This window comes from Varroa destructor, unplaced genomic scaffold, assembly GCF_002443255.2.
Source record: "Varroa destructor unplaced genomic scaffold, Vdes_3.0 BEIS01000003.1, whole genome shotgun sequence".
NCBI classification, from domain to species: Eukaryota; Metazoa; Arthropoda; class Arachnida; order Mesostigmata; family Varroidae; genus Varroa; species Varroa destructor.
The window spans coordinates 22,779,402-22,804,423 of NW_019211456.1; the positions used below are offsets into that span (position 1 = coordinate 22,779,402).

The 25,022-nt window shown below is 42.3% G+C and overlaps 1 protein-coding gene across 1 annotated transcript in view; it reads left to right on the forward strand.

Moving 5' to 3' along the window:
• The window catches only part of LOC111247780 (calcium-activated chloride channel regulator 1-like), a 50,968-nt gene extending 26,196 nt beyond the window's left edge, over positions 1 to 24,772 (forward strand). The window contains exons 2-8 of the mRNA XM_022799121.2: positions 13,605 to 13,944; positions 14,112 to 14,280; positions 17,531 to 17,794; positions 17,918 to 18,011; positions 18,513 to 19,607; positions 20,343 to 20,631; positions 20,884 to 24,772. Coding sequence (XP_022654856.1) covers positions 13,605 to 13,944; positions 14,112 to 14,280; positions 17,531 to 17,794; positions 17,918 to 18,011; positions 18,513 to 19,607; positions 20,343 to 20,631; positions 20,884 to 22,313 — 3,681 coding nt within the window. The 3' untranslated portion in view covers positions 22,314 to 24,772. The remainder of the gene's footprint in view (positions 1 to 13,604; positions 13,945 to 14,111; positions 14,281 to 17,530; positions 17,795 to 17,917; positions 18,012 to 18,512; positions 19,608 to 20,342; positions 20,632 to 20,883) is intronic.
• The last annotated feature ends 250 nt before the right edge of the window (positions 24,773 to 25,022 follow it).

Consider the following 25,022-nt stretch of genomic DNA (forward strand, 5'->3'; position numbering starts at 1 on the left):
CCTAGCGTCTCATGCAAATCTGTACAAGCAGGCGAACAGATATATCAATATTCCAAAGTTTCATTGGTACATGTACAAATGTAAGCATATTACGCGTCGCGTCCAAGAAATAGCATGCATTTATGCACGCAGGAGTATGCCTGTAAAAGTGGTAGCTGTTCGCGCGGTTATTCGGTCGTTGGCTGTTGTCTAATTAGGGAGGCAGTTGGTCCATTAGTCAGGGAACGAGGCTTTGACCTCCAGCCTCCCGCTGCCGTCTGCGATCAACGAACAACACATTCGAAATAAAGCAGACTCCTACAAAGTGAAGCAGCAGCAGCAACTGTTGCAGTTCCGGCTGCTGCTAACACCACTGCCACCAACCGTAATGCTAGTAGTACAAGCACCCACTGACTTCAACAAGCTTTCCGTTTCTATCTTATTTTCCTTTGTAACTTGTTCTTATTCGACATGTATAGAACGGTGAACGGGGCCGCTGGCCGCCAACGACTGGCCGCTAACCAACGACAGCCAGGGAACGATCGAAGGCGATAGGGACCACCTGCAGCGGATGCTTCTCTCTATCGTTGCTATCATTGTTCGTTCGGTTTTTGCACTTACTGTTTTCGCAAAGCAGCGGCCACAGGAAGATAGGCACGGTTTCCTCTAGATCCTTGTGCAATATAGTGTCAAGAAGCGGTAGGGACGTCAGCGGCATCCACCGCCAATAGGCTAATAGCATGCCATCGCAACAGAGAGAATCCGAACAGTATCACGGTAGACATGCGTATTGTAATACAATGAAACCTTGACCGGATAGGTTACTACGGTCAATGTTACGGCTCGCTTGATCAGCAATGGAGGATTGTAAGGGTGTACATTTATTTACATCAGCTACGATTGCCAGTTTCTCACGATATTTTGTAGCACTAAATTTTTTAGCCGCCAAGAGTGATATCGTTTAGGAAGTTATCATAAACACGGTCAATGAAAATGTTTAGGTGCGACGGACCTGTTTACTGCTCATGATAGCTAATCTTAGGGACTCGTTGTGGTCTAGGCTTGAACCCACAGGACATAAGTAGACAGTTCGCTTCGATGGCTGAGAGCCAGCCGTCTGATGCAATACCTACCGGCGATACTGGACCTAAAACTCGAAACATAGAAGGACCTGCTTGCTGGATTTGTCTGGCGTATATAACTGGGGGATGTAGAGGAGTTTGATTTTCCATTTCGTTCACTTGGCCTAATTAATAGGATTAAGTTAGTTTGATCCTGCAGTGTGCACTACCGCGAGACGGCGTCTGGCTGGGAGAATATTTACCAGCTTATCGAGCTGTTTTCGTTAATGACTAGATAATAGTGGATCATTTATGCAAATAACAGCCATTCGCGCATACAAGCAACCAATGGAGGCGGTGTATCAGCATAATTGCAGCCTCATTTTAGTAAGATTCAAGGTCGCAGCTGCCTCAGAGTGAATGACAAAACTTGTTCAGAGCATTTGCTTGTCTGCGCTATATTTCCGACAGCAACAAATACAAAGATATACTATGATTTAATACATTCTACATGTAAAATAAATTCCGTATTATTTGTGTTACTTCAATTGATTTGGTTAGTTAAAACAAACCCATTGATAGACAAGCTCCAATTCGATCGAACAGTTTATTAGAGATTTTCTTGCGATTCTTAGCATCCCGCAACAATTATGAAAACTACTACTAGCGCCTCATCATAGGACACGCACGAACATCTGCCACTTCACTGAGAATGGCTCAGTGTTAATCAGATGAGCATTGCCAAGTACGATCAGCTAACTTCTAGTTTACTGTTCCCTCGTCTATTATCACTAGCACATTGTTAGACTTCCCCTGTTGTCGATGCTATCCGCACTGTCAATGCTGGCTGTCTTCCGACAACGACCAACACGACGTTTATTAAAGACCAAACAATGCTGACTACGTCTTTTCGGGCCAGAGCCTTCAGTCTTCATTCAAGTACATTTGCCAGCAACTGCGACGAAAACCGTTAGTTCTTTGTTATTTGTTTCGTGTTTCCGTCGTGCAAGAAGAGAAGTTGAATTGCGTTGATTTACCCCATCAGCTATCGGCACCCAAACGACGGAACGGGATTTTACAGACAGGAAAAAGACACCGATACGGAAAGCAACGAAAAAGTGACACGATAAAAAAGAGTGAACACACGAGCGACAAGCGTGCGGCAGCTCGTTGTTTCTGACACTTTTTGGGGCACAACTGATGGAAAACAAAAAAGGAGCAATAAATTGGGTGACAACGAAGTGTTGTCGGTCGTGGCGATTCTGCCGGTGTAGTCACTGCTATGGAGACAGACAGACAGAGAGAGAGAGAGAGAGAGAGAGAGAGAGAGAGAGAGAGAGAGAGTTAATAGCTCGATGAAATGAAAAAAATACGAGACGTTGTTAGAGTTTGAAGATTTCGCCCCTCTGGAGTAAATATCGAGAGAACATTTTGATTGTCGTCTTCGACAATGGCACAACGCTAACAAACCGTTTAAGCGTTTTAGCGTTATTTAGCATTTCCACAAGAGATAGATGTCTTTTCGTCTATTGTGGACATGCCCAGTCGTTTCCCGCCCATTTGATCCGATCTAAACAGGAGTAAGCAGAGGACGAGTTCTTCTCGCGAATCGAAATAGGTTGCTGCTACTGTTGCCATATTACGGCCTATCCCTGATGTTCACACGATCGCAGAATACAGCGAAGGCAGATATGGGGCGCTCGATCTGGTAGTCGATACTAATCATAACGTAGCGGTACAACTTGATCTAAAGGTAGATGTGAACACTGACCATCTATGAGGTGAATCAATCTCATCTTTTGTGTGCCTATTTCAAGTGAGTACATCAATACGATCTTCACGCAACTGAATCACAATCGGCAATCAGGCCATTGCAAAGAATTGGCGAAACGATACGAATAAACACGGCGACTATATGCACTGTTTCATTTTTAGCGTTCCCTGTCCCTGTCAGGTGATAAGAATATACAAATTTCTTTTAGATAATATAACTTCAGTTTTAGCAGGACGCAGATGAGGTGCAGATTTACTTCTATATCAAAAGGGGCGCGTCTTTAAAACAATTACTCGTTATTCCTCTTGAAGCTTTGTACTTAATAATCGGACAGCTCCTTAGAGTTAATATTGATTTTCGTTCGACTAAAGGTTCTTTTTACTACTATAGCTCGAACAAGCATATACTAGTTGTGTTTACCCATAAAATAATGATGGAACATAGATTATAGTTGTTGCTGAACGAACATATATCCTAGTCCCAAGTAAACAAGCTAAGGCTGATACGTTTCCAATAAGTTCAGTTTGAAGATATTCGATCGGCTTACACGGAGCTTTCAGAATAATCTATACTCGAGCTTTGTGTGCTATGAGAACAAACTACTAAACTAATAGATAACACAAATCTTCCTGTTCGTGTCAGCCGGCTAATTCTTAAATACTTCCAATGTGTTTACAAATCGTGAAGTCAGTTAGCGTTGTCAGATGCTGTCGACCATGTATCACACTGAACGGCTTCGAATACGCCCGTTTTTACACTGGCGTTCGCAGAGCTAGCAGGCTCTGGGTTTTTTTAGTTGTCCCTATCCAATTTAAAACCATGTTGTGAAAACAAACCAGGCCAATAACGATTGACGATTTAATAACACGGGGAAAATACGTACGGACGATATCAATATAGTCGCTTGTTCGATTCGTTCTGATCAAAGGTTTACTTAGTTTCGGGGCGAGCGGGTGACGTAAGTAGAGAGTTAGGCCAGTGGCAAACGACCGCAATTTAGGAAACTAGTTAAAGAAGCGGTAACGAAATCTCGATGTAAACAATTACACTGGACACGAGACTAAGCTGAATCTGGGAACGCTCTATTATATATTTCTGTGAGTGAATGCTGATTACGAGATGATCAGTCTGTGGTGCTTAAGTAGCCTCTTTCGAAACGTTTATGTCACTAATGTCTGACAAAAGTCGCGAAGTCGATTGTGGTAGCAGAGTTGCAGATTAAGGACCATTGCGCGCGGCAAATGTGCAGGCCTTCAGTTCAATTTTCAGAACAAATGAACTGAAACATATATATATTACCCGTAAAATTCTGATCTGCAGGCATCACCGGATTAACTTCGTAAATTTTGAAGGAAGGGATTCTCACTGTATTGTTTGAATTTTTTCAATCATTCTCGATTTCGATCGTGAAGTTCTCGCGTATGATACGATCTGATGGTTCGAATCAAACTTTGAATGCTATCCAGATACATTCGATAATTTGCACGAGTTGTATATTTCAATCAGCTGTTTAAACGTTTCCAAACGAATTTATTCCATCTCGACCATTAGATGTGGGTTACAAAAACGGCTTCCGCCGAACAGCCATATTCGCCACTTCCAAAACTTAAATCAGAAACCTAAACGCAGCTGTGTTCCTGACGGAGTCTCTCTTTCAATTGTCTTCTTTAAAGCTACGTTGGCCATTATATAGAAAACCTACTGAAACTGGAAAAGTGCGGGAAAAAGATACAAATAGAGAGGGAGAGAAAAAAGAAATTTTGAGCTGGTCTTACCGTAACCGATGACGGAGCAGAGTATGCAGTGCTCTTCTAGACGCCATGTCATCATCGACAGGAAGGAAACCGTTGGAAGGATTTGCATCTATGTCCTTTTTTCCCGTGCAGACGCGGCACCTCCTCTACCGCAGCCACTGCCATCAGAAGTAATGTTCAAAGCATCAGTAGTACAGCGCCGTTGAGACTAGGTGAGGCTATGTAAGGCAAGCAAATGTGTTTTCCGCATACGGCATTACCAACAACGCCGCTGTATGGGCGTACAGCTACTGCAGGCGGGGATAGCAAACAGGCAAGGGTCGAGGCGCGGGTACGGCTTCAAGTAGGCGCTCGTGCAGCCATCTGTTATGGAAATCCTAGCCAAATCCTATGCGCTTATCTTGAAGCTTTCATTCCGCTTGGTCGCTAGCTGGCTGCTGCATCGGTGGATACCAGCGCTTCAGGCCCCCATAAATGAATGATGGACAGAACGTAGCATGCTCCGCCGCTGCTTTGTGTTAAACGAGTGAGGCTACCTTATCTTGTAGACGATTTAATTTTCTCTTTTGTCCATTCGCTTGTAACCATGCAAGAAATCCTATCGATAGACAGTAATATATATATATTACTCTGTTCGTTGTCTCTTTTTCTCTTCGTCATCTATTTTGTTTTCTTTTCGGCTTTTACAAGGATTCGAATTATGTTTAGCAAATAAAGATTCACTTTGTATAAGCATAGCTACAGAGAAATGGAGAGGAATATTACATATCAGGGCAATTATGTATGCACAGTGAATGCTAGATCATTGCCTGGAAATAGGACCAATGAATGCCTAAATGAAAACACGGCACTAGCGATCTGAAGCGGTCAGTGATTCTGATCGGCACTTGCCAGGCAGGTGTTGGCTACTTGGGTTTTGCGGCGTGGTGAATATCCGGTTTTTTTTTTGTTGTAATAGGTTTACTTGCAAAGATAAGCAAGCGATTTCGTGCCACAAAAATGTTTCGATTTATTTTGTTTACTATACATAAGTGTACCACTAATTTAAGGAAATTAACTAACTGATCTTAATGTACCTAAAATATTCGTAATGTTGTTGAATCTGTTTTCCCCCTCATTCGGTTTGTAGTTAACTTGTTTACTTATATGATGCGTTACGAGATTCTAACCAGTCTGAGCGTATCTGGAGCACACATCTACGTTTTTTTCTATTTCTGTTCCTCGAGATCCTGGGTCAAAAATTATTGGTGCTTTGTTATGACTCGTGGTATTGTGGTTCCGCTGTAAAAACAATAATCATAATAAAATGACGATGCTGCTAATGGTGGTAATAATAGTAATAATAATAATAATAACGTATACTAACAACGAAAACCAAGCTACACAATATTAACAAAATACAGCAAATCGGCTGATATATATCATCGATCTTCATTGCGTTGAATCGTGTTTTTCATTTCGACTTCTGGTTCTTCGCGATTATCAAGGTCTCCATGTAACTGGTGTTAAAAAACAGTCAGCTGTCTGGAGTTCTTCTGTTAACGAATCCATTATTACGAGCTTCTCAGCTTTACGCGTGATTTCAGCGTGATCTGGTCATATTGTATACGGAACGAATCCATGTAACGGTAAGTATAGCACATGAAAATATCAGCGATCGTTGTGATGAAGAGGTAGAAGACAGGTAAAAGACTCAGATGAAAATAGCGTTCAGGTCTCTAATTTTAGTGTATTCATCTTCAATGTACCCATTATGACAGGTCAACTGCTTATAGACAGAGACGTCACACCACATAATGGGTTAATACAATGACTTTACTTTGTTTTGTGAGTTGTTTTACGCCGCCAGATGAGCTACGAAGTGCCGACAGTGTCAAATTTATTTTCAACGGTATCGGCTGTTCCTTCTATGTGAACAAGTACCCAGGATCACCTCCTCGATATACAATCGAGCACTCGTTTCCAATAGTTTAGCTACGAAATTCCGCCGGGGGTCGGTTTAGCTGAATCTATCTGGAATTTTAATTATTAATTACCAATGTATTATAATAAATGATAAATGTGCGACCCGCGTTCTGAGTGTGTCACCCATAATATATGGTAAGCATGGGCGCATTGATACGATAGTAGAGGATAATGAGATATATGGGTTCCGTTTCGCAATATATGGGTTACGTTGAGCAGCAGAACACTGGATATCGGCCTAGTTAAAATATTGGGTGGTGCCGAAGGCTGTGCATACAGGCGCACCTTAAACCAGGTTTGGCGAAATAATTTGAGGCAGTTAGATATTTATTTACTTTCTGATGCGTCCGCGTAATGTTAACTTGCGCTGTCTCTCAATCGTGCAACGAACTCTAGCGGAAATTCGTTTCAAGACTGGATGGCGAAACTGTTTGGACGAGGCGTGAGATCACGGGTATTTTATTGTGTTTGTGTCTGTCCGAGCGCTTTTATAGGCGTGTTTGTACGTTCCTATCTGTATCCGTGTGTGTACTAGCTCATGTTCGATAGATGGTCGGCATACCCCGTCTACGGCCCGGGAAGAGCGAGAAGACAGCGCGAAGACACACCGCGGGTTAGATTGTATTTTTTCCTGGTGGAAAAGCGGTCCGCAACTCGGTAAGCTCGCGTGGAGTACGGAAGAGTGGGTAAAGAGTATGGGACAGGCTAAAGCAGATACGGAAATAGGCGAACGAGCAGCGAAAATCATACAAGGAGGACGACGAACAGCACACCATATACCTCCTAGCTAGTGTCTCCAGTTCTCGAAGCCACTTCGTACCATTAGGCGTTCTTGGGTTGATGTTCGCGCCGAGATCGTAAGTGAACACGGGAAGGGCTGTCTTTTCCCCCTGTTCTTTTTCTGTGATGCTCTATTCCCTAAAGTGGCAACAACTTAGGTTGAAGCATTTCGGCATCAGTAGCCTAGCTGAGAATGTGTGCCTGCTTAGCTCTTTTCCCCCCCCGAAAGGAAGAACTGGTTCAGATCACGTCCGGTTGCCGCCGTAGGATGGCGGTGGCGACGGCAACGTCGCTGCCGATCCAAGCCGCAAGGAGCCAGTAACCACACGAATCGCATACCAAGAGTCTCTCAGCCAGCCTACCTCTGCACAGTAGTGGGGGAAAGTGTGAGAAAGATTGAAGGGGAAAACGTCTGCTACGAGACTTGAAGAGATAGCTACAGAGAGAGGAAAAGCAATGGCAAAATACAACAGTGCTCTCCAACGACGTGAAAAATGTTTAAATACACAGTTAGACTTGAGACGCCTATATAAAATTAGATACTGATATATTCGGTTACATATACTTAAATTGAGAATTTCGACTTTGCTTGTTTATAAGACACGTTACTGTTAGCAGCCGACTCTGTGACAGCGCATCGTACATAACATGGTTTGCAAAAAAATCCGAAGATTTTTTCAACTATATAGTGACTGACTGTTTTGGATTGAGCAGCATCGTGACCTGTTTGAGCTGTGAGATTGTAGGGAAAGCGCTCCTATTTTATCTCAAGCCGAAGACCGCTTTGGTGTACACCCTTGGCATATCGCTTTTAACACCATATAAGGCGATTATAGAGCTGTATATAGTTTCACTTACTTATGATGATTCAAAGGAAAAATGTTATGAAGCAAATAATACGGACGCACTTATTCGTATCAGCCGCGAAATGTCGACTGTCATCTAGTCGACACCTCTGCTCTCTAACATAGAACAATAGCCGACGGCACGTAGGTTGAAATTTCCAAACCAATGATTAGTTCATAAACAAGTAATTCAACACTCATGTATTCTACATTTAACATCTAACTCGTCTCGGGTACACGTTATACGTATTGTCTTTAATATTATTGTCCCTCCAAACAAAAAAAACACTTCATTATGCCTCGTTAAACAACCTAAGTGATATGTTCTATTTTAACGAGCGTCACTCAGTCCCGCATCGCTTCCATGCATAGCAGCACATTTCTCTTCATCAAACCGCCGAAGATCGAGTCATTTATACGTCGACAGGGGAAGACCTTTCTTCGAATAGCAGAGAGCGCTCACCCAACCATTGACTCTGGTCCATTGCTGGCCTCTTACCACTGACAGAACGGTCTGATTCGTCGTAGAGGGTAGCTAGCACCTATATATGCGGCAAGGGTCGCAGCTGCACCACCAGGAATTCTATTCTAGCTTCCAGAAGGAACCATGTTGACAGTTGTCTGTTTGTATTTCGGACTCTATACTAACACTTGTCTATCTCTTTTTTGCTGTTGGTATTGTTTCCACTAATGGTACTAGTTGTAGTAGTCGGTGGCGATGTTGTTCCGAGAGAACGAAAAGCTGCCAACAAGAAGACGAGTTATTGCTATTGAAGCGGGGCGATCCGACAGTAAGCTGACAGATGTCAGAGAGAACGCACGACTTGGCCCGGCAGAATGCCTCGACCGCTCTGGACGCGCCTGTAGCCGGACGTCGAAGGCTATTGTGAGCGGGCGTCGAAAGGGCCATTTTTGGGCGGTAGGGGGAAGAAGGCTTCAGCTTACAACAACGGGTACCACGGTCTATCACTTTACTCTATCTGCAATGCGAATGGTATGGTGTGGCATGCTGTGAATCCGAATGGTTTGTTCAGTTATTACGACTACTAGTGCTGCCGTTCCCGATTACTGCGACAAATACTATCCGTCGCTCGTCCTATAGTTCCGCAGCCGATACTTGTTGATTTCGAAAATAGCGGGAGAAAAAATATATATTTGTGTTATGTATAATGTATACTTATGTTATAAGGTGGCACAGGAGTCCTTATTTTACATCGGAGAATAAAATGTAATAAACATAAAAAAAAGGAAAGGAAGTAAAAACAAGCCTCTCAGACTATATCTGTCTTCAGCCATTAAAGGGCTTTATATATATTTTTTGAGCTTCATAGTTTCCACCAGAGGCTCTGAGTGAAAAATTCAGCAAAAATTCTAAATGTTTTTTTCTGTCATAGTCGTGATGAATGATCGTTCAAGTGTCTCTTATGTATATTAACGGCAAAAACTCAATCAAATATTGGTCGCTTTCAGCAGATGCCTCTGTGAATATGCCAATGTCTAAACAAGTACCTATAATGCCTTCGAGCCTCTCGAATGTCTTTTATTAAAGCAATGTAAGACTATAAAATAAAGACTAAGGACTACTGGGATTGAAGATCGAACGATCTCGTAGAATAACATCGGTGGATTGATAGCGATCACCGACAGGCTATAGGTCTTCTTATTCGATAACCGATATGTGGAAAGCGAAGTAGGCAGATTTTGAAGTCTCGTAGTAAAGTGGTTTTAGGCCGAAAAGAGCCTAAATAATTTGCTAAGAGACCTCGACCGCGATGCATTTTATGTTTATGTGGTCATAATTAGAAGGTTTCAAGCAAAACCTCAATGCTCATCAAAGTTTACTAAGCACGCCCAAACAGGACGAGTTTCAGGACGCGTCTCAACTATGGTTGGCATAATTTTCAGTGGAATATGCCAATTTTTCGCTTGATTTAGTATCAATATGAAGTTAACGAGTTTGTGTGATGTTCAGCTGGGGGATGCGAACGCTTTAATTATGTCGTATGCGTTCTCTCGATTGTATGTTCGACGTGCATACACGTAGGACGTGTATGTTCGAATGTACATACACAAACTAATTTATTATATTAACGAAGCTGAAACGATTTTAAAAGTCGCAAAAATATCTTTAATCTAATACTACACATAAAGGTTCCCGTTACTTTCGGTTTATTGTTTCATTATTCAGATACGGAAACCAACAATTAAACGTTTCGCTAGAAAACAGCTTCTGATAGTGTCCATGATGCGGCACAACCGGCAGTCCTCTCCGATGCACGAACTGCCTATCTGTGTGAGCTAACAGTCATGCAAAGCCTGAAAATAATAATAATAATAAGACGTAAATGGTTTTTCCTATCTTTATTTCTATTGTGGCACCATTGAGTCCACCAGTTGTGTACGCAGTGCTTCATAAAAAAGTCAAACTTGCACAGCTAAAGAAAGATTGTCTCACCAACATGTAGGAGTATATATTCGTATCAAACTAGTTTTATTAAATTTCCTACCCAGATATATATCCGTTAGTAACATAACCGAGGGATTTAAATGCTGACTTTAGATTTTAATAAAATATTGCCTTTTTGCGTTGTACGTGTTTTTATAAATTTACATATGAATTAAATTAGATACTTGACGTTCGAATGAGTGTTCTGCAGTGTTTTAAATTCACTATTGTTAGCTCAACCACTGAAAGAATCCCATAACATCGTACAGATGATACATGTAAGTACAGGGTTCAGGACTGGCATGTAATTTACAAAAAGTGCCAATATTTTACTCAAGTAAATGTTTGTTAGAGTATCAACCGCTTAAAAGTTGTATGAAAGAGCTTCGGCAGCGTCTCAGCCTTTCTGGAAGAGGCCTATTTAAAGTTTAACACGATGGAAGGCACCTCTCGAGCTACGATCGTAGTTCTGGCTGCATTGTTACTTTAGCCAAAACACCAAGAAACGCCAGCACATACCGCGTAGGCAGCACCATTATCAAAAAGTCTGTTTCAAAAAAAAACTTCCTAAGTTTCTGTTCACTGAAATTTAGCTATGATAATTATCAAACCCTCTGGGGGACAGGATCGATAAAACAGCGTAAACCCTGTCTTGAAAGCTTTTTAACGCCCACGGCTAGTTTTAACCTGTGAAGGAGTTTTTGGAATCACGTTTTCGCTAGAGTTTTAGAAACTTGTTCGCACTCTAACGGAGTGCCGGGCTAGGCCTTGCTGGACTTAGGCGGGATTTTTCCAACATAACATGATAGTCATATGCCATGGTAATCATTTGTCAACGTTGAAATTTAAAGCAGCGATTTGTGCATGCAACGCGCTCAAAGAGATGAGCATTTACAAATCATTTGTGCCCCATAAAGTCTGTCAATCCCCATCGAATTACGTAAATCTTATGGTCTGTACAAAAGCTGATTAGTGTGGACAACAATTGCGTTGATCGAAATAGACAGCCTCAGTGGCCGTATACAGCAGTGCGCAATACGCAAGGTCCTCGAGATTGTTTACCCGTGATTCACATGTATCAGGACTGCACTAGGAATCACCTGCTTCCGTGTCGATGCGCGAGGGACGCACGCTCGAATATCTTGAATCATCCTTTGGTTAGGTCTAGAGGTGACGACGTCGCCTACCCGCTTTCTGTACGATTTAAATTCACACATTAATATGTCACTTCCATATGCCCATATATTCTACAGCAGTTTTACGAAAACCTCAACACAGATCTACCAGTAACTGTCCATACACATGCTGGTAGTATTGAGCATCTCGTAAACATGTCTTTCTTGGCAGATCCGAAATAAACACAAAGTTTAGCATCTCTGGAGCGGTATATGGAATATTCGCCTCGACGGTCGTTCTCCGCTTGTGTTTAGTTCGCTTGCCCATTCCACTCTCAGTACTGAAATCCTATCTTATAGCGATGTCAGCTCCCTCTTTTCGCTGCTTTAGACGCAGTAACAAAGAAAAAATAAGTCACGTCTTGCCACTTAGCAACGCCAATAGCTGTTGATACTGGCGCAGTCACATCGGCACGACGCCAGCTACTGCTAACGCTAGGAGGCATCTGTAGCTCACTTAATTTCAACGCTCACACATCTTCGGAGAGTCATGCGACTGTCGCAACCACGAGATTTGTGATGGCAGTTGAACCCGCTGCTCTAACCAGCGAGGTCCGGCGATTGCTAAGTTTGTCCATTCATTGGCCTGTGCATTGGGGGGACACAAAAACTTAAATGGTGTCGAATGGGACGCCTCGTCAACGTTGGGCCAAACAGACATCGTATAGTAAAATCGTCATTAGTACATTCCTATTACCACTGTTACTGCCACAAGTGCGCTAGCAACGAGCAAGAACCCAATGCGTATCGTGGTTGGACACCTCTTTGGGGGTATTTTCATCGTCAGCGCACTTACAAGACTTACCGATGGATTCATTGGCAGCGTAGAATGCGGGCCGGATAGCGGACGTTATTAACATGGAAAACACATGAAGAAGGAATACGCTTCATTTGCTGTTTCAATAAAAGCAGAAGAAGAGAAGGCAGAAGGATAAGTAACAAATAGCAACGCTTAATAAAAAATTTACGAGGCCGAAAACGCTTTCTGAGTCAAACTAATGTCGACAAAGATCGTTGGCCGGATCGTCTGAACTAGAAAAGAGACGTTATGCAAAAAGAGCCGTGTAGAATAGGTCTATGCAAAAACTTTTACTGCTAGAGCGAGCAAATCACAGCTTATCGACTCGATAGGGAAGGCGGGGAAGATCCGATATTTGGTTGCGATGGCGTTAACTCAGAAGCGAGCCGAGCGACCGCCGGTTGTATAAAACATGTTAACATTTTCAATTTATTGTAACAAATGAATGATACTTAAATTTGCTGCGACAGAAATAATGTTATTTTGTTGCTAGCTCGTTTAGGTAACAGCTTGCTTATCTGCATGTGTGTATCGTATTAAAGTGATGGACGTTAGAAAATCGCTTAAGATGGCGCCCCACGGTAGTGAAATGCAAGAGTTTCGCCCTTGAGTAAAGTTATGAAATCTAGATAAAGGTAGAGATCATTCATCAAATAATGTAATCCAATAAAAATGGTCGTTTGTGATGGGTCTTTGTTGTAAAAATGAAGGCAAGAGATGAAAATGGCAATATAAATAGGTGTGCTAACTTGAGTGGAACGCATTAAATGTCCGCATCAAAATGCATACTACACAAAAAAGCGAATGTTTAAAACCTATTTGAGATGTTTTGTCTGCGCTCCGTGATCTTCCTTCGTGATTCTTCTTAGGTTGCCCCAGGGCTAATCCTCAATTTAATTTCCAAATTCTATTACGTAAATCCAAGTTCTATTACGTAAATGGGAAAAAAATTTATAGTACTCGCCTTACACTACTTGGTAGAAATGTGCATGACAAACTCATTACGCTTATTTATTGACATTTCAGGCTGTTCTTCGTAACGTTTCGCTTGAGCTTTTTCGCACTCACGGTGTATACCTCGCCGAGGTGACTGTTATGATACCTCGGTCGTGGGAAACGAAGGGCTCTTGGGCCCGACAGCCTCTTCCACGAGTAGAAGCGCCGAGTTGGCAGCAATGGCGCCAGGCCGATGTCCTCATCGAAAGAGGTGAAGAGTCTGTTTTTGGCGAAAATCCATTCGCAGTGCAGCACGCAGGCTGCGGTATTCAGGGTAGACATCTCGTCGTTCCAGATACGTTCCTGCGTGCATACGCCGCCGCCGATAAAGAACAAACGTCGAGTCGTTTCGATAAATACGGCAAACCACGTGAGTGAGCGCGCTCATCTTATATTTTACAATAATATCGTTATTATTGTTTTTTCCGTATGTGCGTTTTTATGTTCACACCGGTTTAGGATAAGGAATGTTCAGTAAAAAGGACTTGTTGAGGCAATTTTATCTCGAATCTCCGATATTATACTAATCGATTACAGATAATGTGTTTTTACGCGAGTGGGCTGTCTACCGGTATGGAGTGTTTAAGGAGCACGGATTTCCTAGGGACCCTGTTTACCCACTCTATTTACCTAGGCCGGGAACTCAAGATTCTAGCGATATTGAGCTAAATGTCTGCGCTGATCGGCCTGTTCGACCGAAGTTCAGGTTCGTTTTTTTGAAAACAAACGAGAACTAAACTATCAAAGGTAATTAGATAGACCTTATGTCATTATGTATAAAAGCAAATACGATTTGAGTATAGTTTCGAATGAATATTTCACCTTAAACAGCTTTAGCCATTCGATCCCCGAACGCCATGGATCCCCATCACTCTTAACCTTCTCTTCTACTTGGAAACACATCGTACTCACTGTATCCTGAAAGAAAAACGCGCTTAGAAGTTTACGCACATTTATATTTTACCATATAATACACGGGTTCAAATAACTAACTGCTCACCTGTTAGGTTCATCGGGGCAGTTTTTGAGGGAGGTAAAATATAGAATTCTTGTTATTAGATACATCAGTACTCGATTGCTCTCTGACCCTGTAGGCTGTAGTGCTTATAGATATATGCGGTGAGACACATGACGACAATGTGATAAGGAAATCCCAAGTCGACGCGTTTAGCCTTGTATACCCCGACAATTGGCGGGACGGCGGTCTAATAGGCTCGCTACGGTGATACAGCTATCTAGAAACATTAGGACATGTTGTTATATGATGGTTTAAGATGATATATTGTCTGCCGTTTTCGTTAGTCGTTTCGTCTACTTGTTCCTGGGGATGATGTTCTCCCTTTGTTTCTCGTAAATCCTTCTGTCTGTCGAAAGCGCGGCAGATACGACTATTATTATTATTACCGTAAGGCAGCAGATCAGCTGAAATATAGCATCAATTTTACCGCGTCTACTATAGGGTCGGTCATCTTGCGGTATGAGTATAAAAATGTATTTGGCCAATTCGGAACATTTGTTCCATATTGCTGACTTCCGCCCAACTAAACTGTCATCAGTTATTCAATACATACACTTGATACCAACAGTTTTTTTTGGAAAATTGTCTGGATGACTAATCGTACAAAGACAATGAACAACAATGTATAATAAATCGAACAAATACAGGATACACGAACGACGCCCCAGGAATACTGCTTGTTCGGATAACACGTGTAGACAAACTGAAATGAAGCTTTTAAATGAAAAATCTCACTTCGGTTAAGACTTTCATCGTGTAATTGCGAACTAGGCCATAAAGAATTTAGCATGGTGCTCCTCCAAAGAAACATTGACACTTAATGATAGAGATGAGTTATCCAACTTTAACTCAATGACGAAGCGTTGGTGCTATGGTTTTTCTAAATGCTAGCTTTAAAAGATGGTCTGCGTACTGGTAACGAATATCTGTATTTCTTAATTTTATTGCTCATGCTATACTAAATGTTTTTTTTAAAAACACGTATTACTGAAGCTAGGTCCATTGTTGTTGCTGTCACTGATGGCATACCGATACGTTGTTCGTCAGAACTCTGCTTCTTGTCGCGTCACCATTGTGATATTGAGACTCCTGCAGATCTCGGGATGCTTGAGTACGATCATTACATTAGTCAGAACGCCCTCGCGTAAATAACGCTGGTGTTGAGTGCATCGTTTTTGTTAAATGGTTCTTATTGTATAATTCAGTAGAAATTTCCGATGCAAACACAAACTACTCAGAACACAATGACCGTGGCCGTGAGCGGACCACACGTAGTAGATGACATGAAGCAGTTATGGAATCTTTTCGTACAGGACAACCAGGAAGTAAGTAGAAGATTTAGCAATATTCCTTTCAGAACCAAGAATTTGGGCCTTGCACTTACGTTCTAAGAACAATTTCTTGCTGTTACATTTGCATTGTATTGAGTTGCTCGCCACTATCTACTATGCTTCCTCTTTTAGCTCGTTATTTTTCGACAAAATTTGACTCGATATTGTCTGTATTCGAGTAAAGTTGTCTCTGTGCCGAAGGAGATCGTATCTCCGCTCAGTGTTTAAAGTCAGTTTGCCGTGGTCCTACCTATGACTACTAGACAAATGACTCTCATGTGACCACTGGGAGCGGTTCAATGCTATCATTAGAATTATTATTTCGGCCTGATTAGGTCGACTCCCGGTAGGAAAGGTGCTGAGAGCTAATCGTCTTATGGAGTGCCTAACGCATTGACTCGAACGGACGTAAAACCCGAAACGGAGAGGATACAAGGGATGTAAATTAACGAAGGGTAACGAGTAGACTTTAATATTATACTACGTTTATTTATTATATTACTACGTATGCTTGTAAATAGTTGTGCGTTGACGTAATGAAGCTGATGAAGTTATCGCGGAGCCCCGTATCGCTTTTACATTGAGCTTTGAAGTCTCTTACGGTGGCGGCCGCATTTGCTGTAGCCTCATCGAGGGCGTAAGGCCAAAAATGTGTGAGCGTGCTTCTGTGTCTACGGAGTGTTGGTCTTTGGGCGACTTCTTGCAGAATCTCGCAGTGCGCGCACCCCCCATTAGCTACTTTTCACTGTTAGCTCTCGGCTAGAGAACGGTACCAGGTTTCTTGTCGGCCTGAGACCACCAAGGTTGACTCGTGTCCTAAGAGAGCTGAGATTGCAACTTGTTTCCCGTTTCAATCCAAGCACTCACTTTTCTGGCGGTCGTCCCGGGACAGAAATGAAAAGCGGCGAGCGGAATTCCAATTAATAGCGTATAAGTGACTGGGCCACTAGAGAACTGCCTGCCGTCTTCATTGCAATCCAACTAGCAGAAACACCCCGCCACCTTTGCCGCTAACCTTACACCCACTGGCTGATTCGTTGCTTGCTTGATGCAGCGTGTGCGATATGCTGACGAGCCACTTTCATTCAGCTACTAACTGCAGTGGGTGTCACGATAGGGGAACTGGTGATGGTGACTGTGTTAAAGAAGTTCAAGCTAAAGCGACTTCCAGGCGTCACATGACTCACCTTCAAAGCAGACACGGAATCGGCATTATTGTCCTGACTGTACCTGGCCCCAACTTTTCGCCTATACATCTAACACCTCAATTTCTTCAGTAATATCTGCACTTAATCGATTGAGTAAGATATTTCAGTCATTCAAGCAGTCTGTTTTCTCGGTCTTTGTTGGAGATTAAATATATGATGCGGAGCTAATTGAAGATAGTCAACTGTGTATTAAAAAAAAAAAAAATATATATATATATATATATATATAAAAACCGTATCACACCTTATTCATCTAGTTATTAAACTCATCTACGTCCCTCTAAGGAAATTGTTACACCCAGCACCGATCAGGGAACATCGGTTATAGAAAAATGCATTGTTAGGTTTGATTTTTATTTACGTTGACTTTCTGTTGACTATGTACACACAATATTTCAGGAATGGCAACGGCATGTCATGCAACGCAACAATCAATCTAATGAATGGCCTTCCGCTGGACCATGACTGCATCCCAGTTTACTCGGCATTACATGACAATGCTGAAGCATCACTTATGAGTGGTTTGCCGTCGGCGACATACTTTTGCGGGGGAACAAGACCTCATGATCGAACTCTTCCGACAAAGCAAAACGTCATGTGCATGGGGAGATCTACGACGGAAATCATTGAGCAGCATCCCGATTTCTATAGAAGTACTAGGAAGTTAGTAAGGCAGTTCTTCTTTTACCAGCCATTAATTGGGGGAATTCACAAATGATATAATATCTCGTTTCCGAATACACGTTTCTATAACGTATGTTTGGCTCGCTATGTATTTTTTTTCAGTGGACTGTTAGGCCGTACACGGTTTTCCTTTGTTCAGGAGCGTGCCCAGGTGCTCGCATTCGTCATCCAAATCACCGAGGCCACAATGCAGCATGTAGGTGCACTCAGCACATACATTACGACAAAAATAGGTTTATAGTTTTAAAAAAATTACTATAGCTATTGTTTTTAGAAATATAGTAACACGACGTTATAGCTCATAATCTAATAATCATGATAAATAACACTTTTTTACTATGATTATACTAATAATATAATACTAATAATAACAAGAAAAACACTAAAAACATATTATTTTGGCCCTAACACTATAATACTTTCTCACTTGTGCCTAGTTTGCCTATTTTTGACTATTTTGTATAAAGATATAATTTTATATATCGCTGTAAACATCTTAAACTTATCAGTGTAAAGAACCTATAGAAAACCATTGGCCCACAGTCTATCTTAGTTTCAGCCTAAACTTCGTATGCATGTAACAGTTCACTTTTATTTAAAATGAAATCTTCTGAACAATGAAATACTGCTACAAAGGACCATCCAAAAATAAAATTATTTACTGAGTGCCCCCATGCACTTTTTTTCGCGTTCACAGGACCGACGCAATTATATTTTACGTGCCCTAAATCAGTTCCTTCGGAACGAGGCTCCGATCGACATGCAGATCGCGCTCGTGACCTACGGAACGATCGCAAGCGAGATCGCGTTGCGCAGAGCTTCAGCTAATGATGAAAGCGTCCGTAACGCCGTCGATGCGTTTATTCTAAACGCTGATATCGAAGGTGGCAATAACATCAATTCAACTCTCGAGGACGGGCTACGACTGACTCTCGAGGCGCTTAACGATACATCGGAAATTACTGGACGTCTTCCTTCAAATTACTTTACGAAGCGAGTTATAATCATTGGCGATGGCCACCTCGACAAACACTTTGACGAGATGGTTCGCCACAGCTATGATACTCAAGGCGTTCGTGTCGATGCTATTATCTTTCCTTCGCCTGAGGCAGCAGCGGCTTCAACTTCAGCGACATCCTCTCATATCAACAACAATGGTGTAGGTTCGGGCAAAGGATCGAATCTATTCCGACAGGAGACCTTACCAAAAAAAGACAACAATTTGGACGCGTTCATTTTCCAAACTGGCGGACGTGTTGTTGCTGTAGATGACACCCCGATAGATTCGTCGATAACAGTGACGGCTCTACAGGAGCTCTATGACGCGTTGTACACATTCACATACGATAGTACATCCGCAGTAGAATATGACAGCTTCAGCCAAATTGAGCAAAAAGAGTTCTACGGAAAAGAGCAGAGTGACATGGTATTTGAGTTCGATGTCGACCCCACTCTTAATGCAGAGCTTCGGGTACGTCTTGTTGGCCATGACTACGGCTCTGACCGGCCCTGGACAGTGTCGCCAAAGGACATTTTCCTATTTGCACCGATTGGTCATACAAATGGAAAAAAGCTTTATACTCCTAAAGACTACAAATACGTGTCAACCAATGCACAGTTCTGGTACTTCGAATTCAAAATACCGGAGCCAGCTGTTGGGCGCTGGAGACTAGAGGCGAAAGCGAAGAAGGATACCAAACAGCCGATTATTGTTTCTGCAGCGGCAAAACCGACAACGGCCGACGATGAACCTATCTCCGTAGATGTGTGGATTTCGCAACCCAGCTACAATGTAAGTTCTGTATAATGTATCGTACTATTTATGCTTCTAAAATAAGACGATAGTGTAAGTCGTTCAGAGCGCAAACAAAATGTGTAAATCCAGTGAGTGATGGCTCAACTTCACCAGATGTAAAGGATCTGTGTTTGTGCATGTTATTTAATAGCGCGACAGTTTCAAATTAGATGATGCGTAAGCTAGTTTCGAAGTTCGTTCGTTAAGACGTAGAGCAATGCCGCAGTATCAGCAATTAAACAAATCGTAAAGTGCAGCCTAATACATAACGAAGACCAGGTTGTAATTTGCTGCGAATATACAGTGGAGTGCTTCTAAAAATCGGTATCTTTTTAAAGTCTTTCCCCTATATTTTACTGTGTGAGGAAGTTCTCGGAATTACCTTTTGGTGTAATAGGCCTGCCATCACCAAAACGCCTGATCCGGCGAGTTTTGCTGGACTTTTTCTAACAAACCTATGAAACGATATGATAGCAATAGATTAAAATAACCATTTGCCAATGTTAAGATATGAACCAGCGACGGTTGTTGGTTCATGGTCATCATGGCAGCACACTCAAAGAGATTACGCCACCCAAATTGCGCCATTTTGAAAGAAATATTCAACCAAGGCCGTGAAATGACCTCGTTCCGAACATCAAAACCTTACAGATTTAGTTATTATCGTTATAGAAATTGTTGTCATGCAAATGCGACCATGATAACACTTGCGATCCATATTCTCGACGATAGGTGAGCCTCCACGAGAAGGGGCTAATCGTTTACGCCAAGGTTAGCAAAGGAAGTCGGCCTGTGGTTGATGCAAAGGTGGTTGCCAAAATTACTCCCGTGTCCGATCAAACTGAGACTCAGCTGTGTATCGAACTGAAAGACAATGGAGCCGGGGATCCTGACATGACAAAGGATGATGGTGTTTACTCAAGATATGTTGAAAGCATCAAAAGCCTCGGGAGGCACCGTCTTGTTGTCGAGGCTAAGAGCGAAGGCAATGCTGCAGTTCTAAGGGGCGCAACTGTACCAGGTAGCTGCAAATCAAACAAATAGATAACATATGTCCTTGTTATGCAGTTGTTTAGCTTTTCTCAAAATAAGCTTATGACCAGCTTAAAAAGGTTTAAAAGGTAACTTCGTAGTGGGGGCTCATGAACCCCAAAACAAGCGTCACCTTGGCGGCATGGCGCACTATAAGTAATACATGTTTATTGCTGATGTTTATCGCGACATAAATAGGGCCTTCGAGCTCACGTGTATATTATACTTCTTAATTTTTCAGATGACACTGTTCCACACACAGCGTGCTGCGGCAGTGCCGTTATGAGGACAGCCTTTAATGCTACTCGTCCATTTGCCCGTCGGGTGCACTTCGGAGCATTTTTTGTGACGCGTGTGACACAAGAGCAGCGCGAGAGTGAAATTCGTGCGCCCTGGTTTACTCCAGGGCGTATTGCTGACCTTCATGTCGTGTACCTGCAGTCCAATCATGGAGGACCTGGAGGAGTTTCTCTTGGCTGGACCGCAACGGGCAATGTACGGGATCATGGCCGGGCTGCCGCATATATTTTAAAAAGATTTGACAACCGAGACAGTGCTATAGCGCAATTTGATGAACGTGGCCAAGAGATCAACGCCTGGGAGATGGAAGGCAGTCCACTGATACCCAAAGAGGCCGGAAGCCCGGAACAGGTGTTTGTTAAGCTCGCCAGTGGAAGTTCCCTGCCCCTATACTTTGCCCTCAAAGTGAACAGTACTTATGGAGCACTTTCAGCTACGTCCAATATAGTGACTGTGTCTGTTATGCCGTCGGTAACAACAACCACGTCATCGATTTGGGGTCTCGGAAGTTCGTCTGGTCAAGGCGGCTCGGGGATGTCAGGCGGAACGACAACCGGTGACTTATTGTTCAGCGATCAACTACCGTCTGACCGGCGTGGTGACCCGCGCCTGTTGCCGAGCCAGCTGGCCCTCGTCATCGCAGTGCCTCTTGTCGTGCTAGTTCTTGGCGTGTGTATCCTCATTGTAATTGTGGCGCGTCGTCGAAAAGATCCTTTACTTGATAAGAAGGTGTCGACCAATGACAAGAATAATGGAATGAATTTGAGTACGTCGACTATTGGGACGTTACCTAAAGATTTTAACGTCTCAAACAGTAGCCCGGTTCTGACGCCTTCACCTGTGCTCAAAGAAGGTCTCAGTCCGGTAACGACAATGGCTCCAAATTTGTCGCTTGGCCCGAACATAGGACATGACCAAAACGTCTCCATGAGCATCGATCATTCGATGTCGCTGAACGATCACCCAACTAACATGTCACAAATGAATATGACAGTGAACGTCAATCAGATGCCGCCAGGTGGACTTTCACCTGTGAATCACTGGCCGGCTGAAGTATTGCTTGAACATTACAACAGGGTGCAAGAAGCCAAACAGCGCAACGAGTTACCCCCCGTATTAAGCCTGCAGCCAGGCCACCCCGACGAGTCCGTGCGATCTTCTAATCCCAGTCTGTACAATACGATGGATTCGCTTCGAAGTAAATCCCAGCTACTTAACTCTGTAAGTCCCCTTCAGGCAAATGGCGGTGTACAGCATCCAATAGTGAATCCACATGGCGGCATCTATTCTCCATTTTATGGAAACGTGGGGCCTATTGTAACGCCGACTGGAGTGCATGTCAACACTTCAAGAAATATCACGCACGTCTAGAAATGATATCAACCTCGTCCCAAGTTTCATAGGCAGAGAAAAGTACACGTCTACACTCAAAGAAGCCGATTATTACGACTTAGACGAATCAGTATTTGTCGACCCAGATCTCATGAGCGCGAGTAGTTAAAGAAGCCGTCATGGCGGAACCACACTACTTAACTGCGGAGCACCTCAAGCAAATATGGGAAGGATGTTGTTAGGTGACGCCGACGCGGAAAGCATTTGTAGCCTCAATTCAAACCTAAGTCTATAACTTGTATCGAGCGAAGACAACAAACTCCTTATGCATGTCGTGTTCGTTCCCTGTCCGAATCACCTAATTAATCTCTTAATTTCACTTAGCAGGTAAACCACCAGACACACCGAAATTATACAATACTTTTAAATGCTTCTAATGCACAACATTTGTATTCTCGATTTGTCATTAGGAAAACTTGTTTTGTACACGTGCACATCATTTCGGTATAGCGCATATTGTACGTATCGTTAGGTATGTCGATTTCGCAGCAAGCCGGCTGTATTAAGAAACCGGACGGATTACGAGAAAGGTCTCTATCGCAATTTTACGATATTACGAAGATGAGTCGTTTTGTCTTAACGAATCAGACCATTGGAGTCTGATCGCTATTACGGTCGATATACGTTCTCCTGTTTTGTGGAAGTGTCTGATTGGAACGGAATGAGAGGACAAAGCACATCCGTTTTCATGGCACTCGTCGCGCTAGAATGAACAGAAAAAGAGACTTTTGTGCCCACTGCCGAGCTTGACGAGTTCCATGTCATTGTGATACGTCATGTAATTACGTGTTTATACTTGATATATATATATATATATATATATATATATATACGACAATGCATACTACACAATCCGTGCGAATAAAGACAGCAACACACACACACACACACACACAGACACACACACGCACATATATATATATATATATATTCTCACCTATTGGGACTCCACGTAACAAAGATGTGTGAGAAAAAAATGTATGAGAAACTGTACAGCTTTTGTTTTGCGTCTAGTCGCGACGAGCTATAAATATGGATGTGGAAAAGGAAATGCTAGGCGTCAACATAAAACGCAAAACGTTTATAAAAACAGGAAGGCCTTGAAGAAGCCAGTGAGCAAATAGATAAAATATGTTGTAGTAACATCAGAATTGAGCGCAAACTATTTCATTTGTGTATGCATTTTTACTGACAGTACTGTTCAAGTAGAGCTGCAACAGTAAAAATCTACCAAGTCTTATTAGAATGTACTTGATTGTACACGTAATAGTTATTAGATCGTATTTAAGGCACCTAAACGTGCCTATTCATTGCATAAAAGCAACTAGCGGCCTCGAGAAAATTGTTTAGAGTGTCTAACTGCGACATACTTAGTAAACGCGCAATGCTGGAAAGCCAAAAATACTTAGCTGCACAATATGTAGTACATTTGTAAAGGTCAGGTATAAGAATGGCGGTAAGTTCATATAAATCATACTTCTCAACAGCGTAAAAGGGCTCTGCGACGGATTCAAAAAGGATACGCATTTTCAATGTAGCCAAACGTGGTTGTGTCAAACCTGTGAATCCACTGCAGATCGGATTAGACCTACTGGAAAGTGCTGATTTTGCTCTTACACTACGTAAACGTAAAACAGACTGTGTATCGTATAGCATTCGGGACTCGTTCCCACACTCAACGAGTATCCTCAGGACAGCGCCAAACTTTTACGACTCCAGTTTTGCCTATTCAGGCGTTTAACTCATCGGGCTACCTGTCACATGATGATCGATACAAACAACATTTTTCAATATATTTGTATATGTACAAAATTAAACTCGGCTGTCGCAGAATAACCTGTCAGCCGCAGAATCACTCCTGCGTTATACCCTAATATAAACGAGTACACATGTATAACAGTGGTCTTCGGTAAGATTTGCTCTCTCGACCTTGGGTATATATGGCTAATGTGTGCAGCATTAGCGCTCGATCGAATGAAAGAGGAGAGAGAGATTGTCAAGGGATAGATGTATTTCACACGATTTAGACACAGTCTGAGTTTCAAGTGAGACAAAAAAACATACTGGATAATCATATTTATTTCATTTAAAGCGTCATATAATTTTGAGCAAATTACCGATTAATGTTATGAGAAATATTCTGAAACGACATCACATATTGCTCGTGTAAGTGCTATGTGGTCCGGAAGAAAAACAAAGTCGACCCAGATGAAACCAAAGGAGCTATCGGACATCTTTTTACGAGAAGATCAAATAGTACAAGGGCTGATGAGTGTATCAATCAGCACGGCAATCAGTATGTCACAGGCGCTGCAAGTCACTCAGTCGAAGGTACCGTCTATTTTATAAGAAGATAATATTGTAATATAGTTGTACAGTGAGTACGGTTTTATGAAAAAGAGAATACGCCAATGAAATAAATTTTATAAATGACAAAACAGTATTTGTTTTTCTACTCTCATCTACGAATAAGTATCTGAGGAGCATGTGAGCGGTGCCTTCCAAAACAGCTATATTCATGGAAACACACCGTGATCCATCTAACGCATAGAATTTTATTAACAATATGTACTATTGCTTTTTATAATGCGTACTAAAAGGTTATATTAGAACTGATCAAGACGATCCGAATTGTCGGAAAACACTATTGTGTGCCGTGAACTGGAACACTCCCGAATACACGTAGTT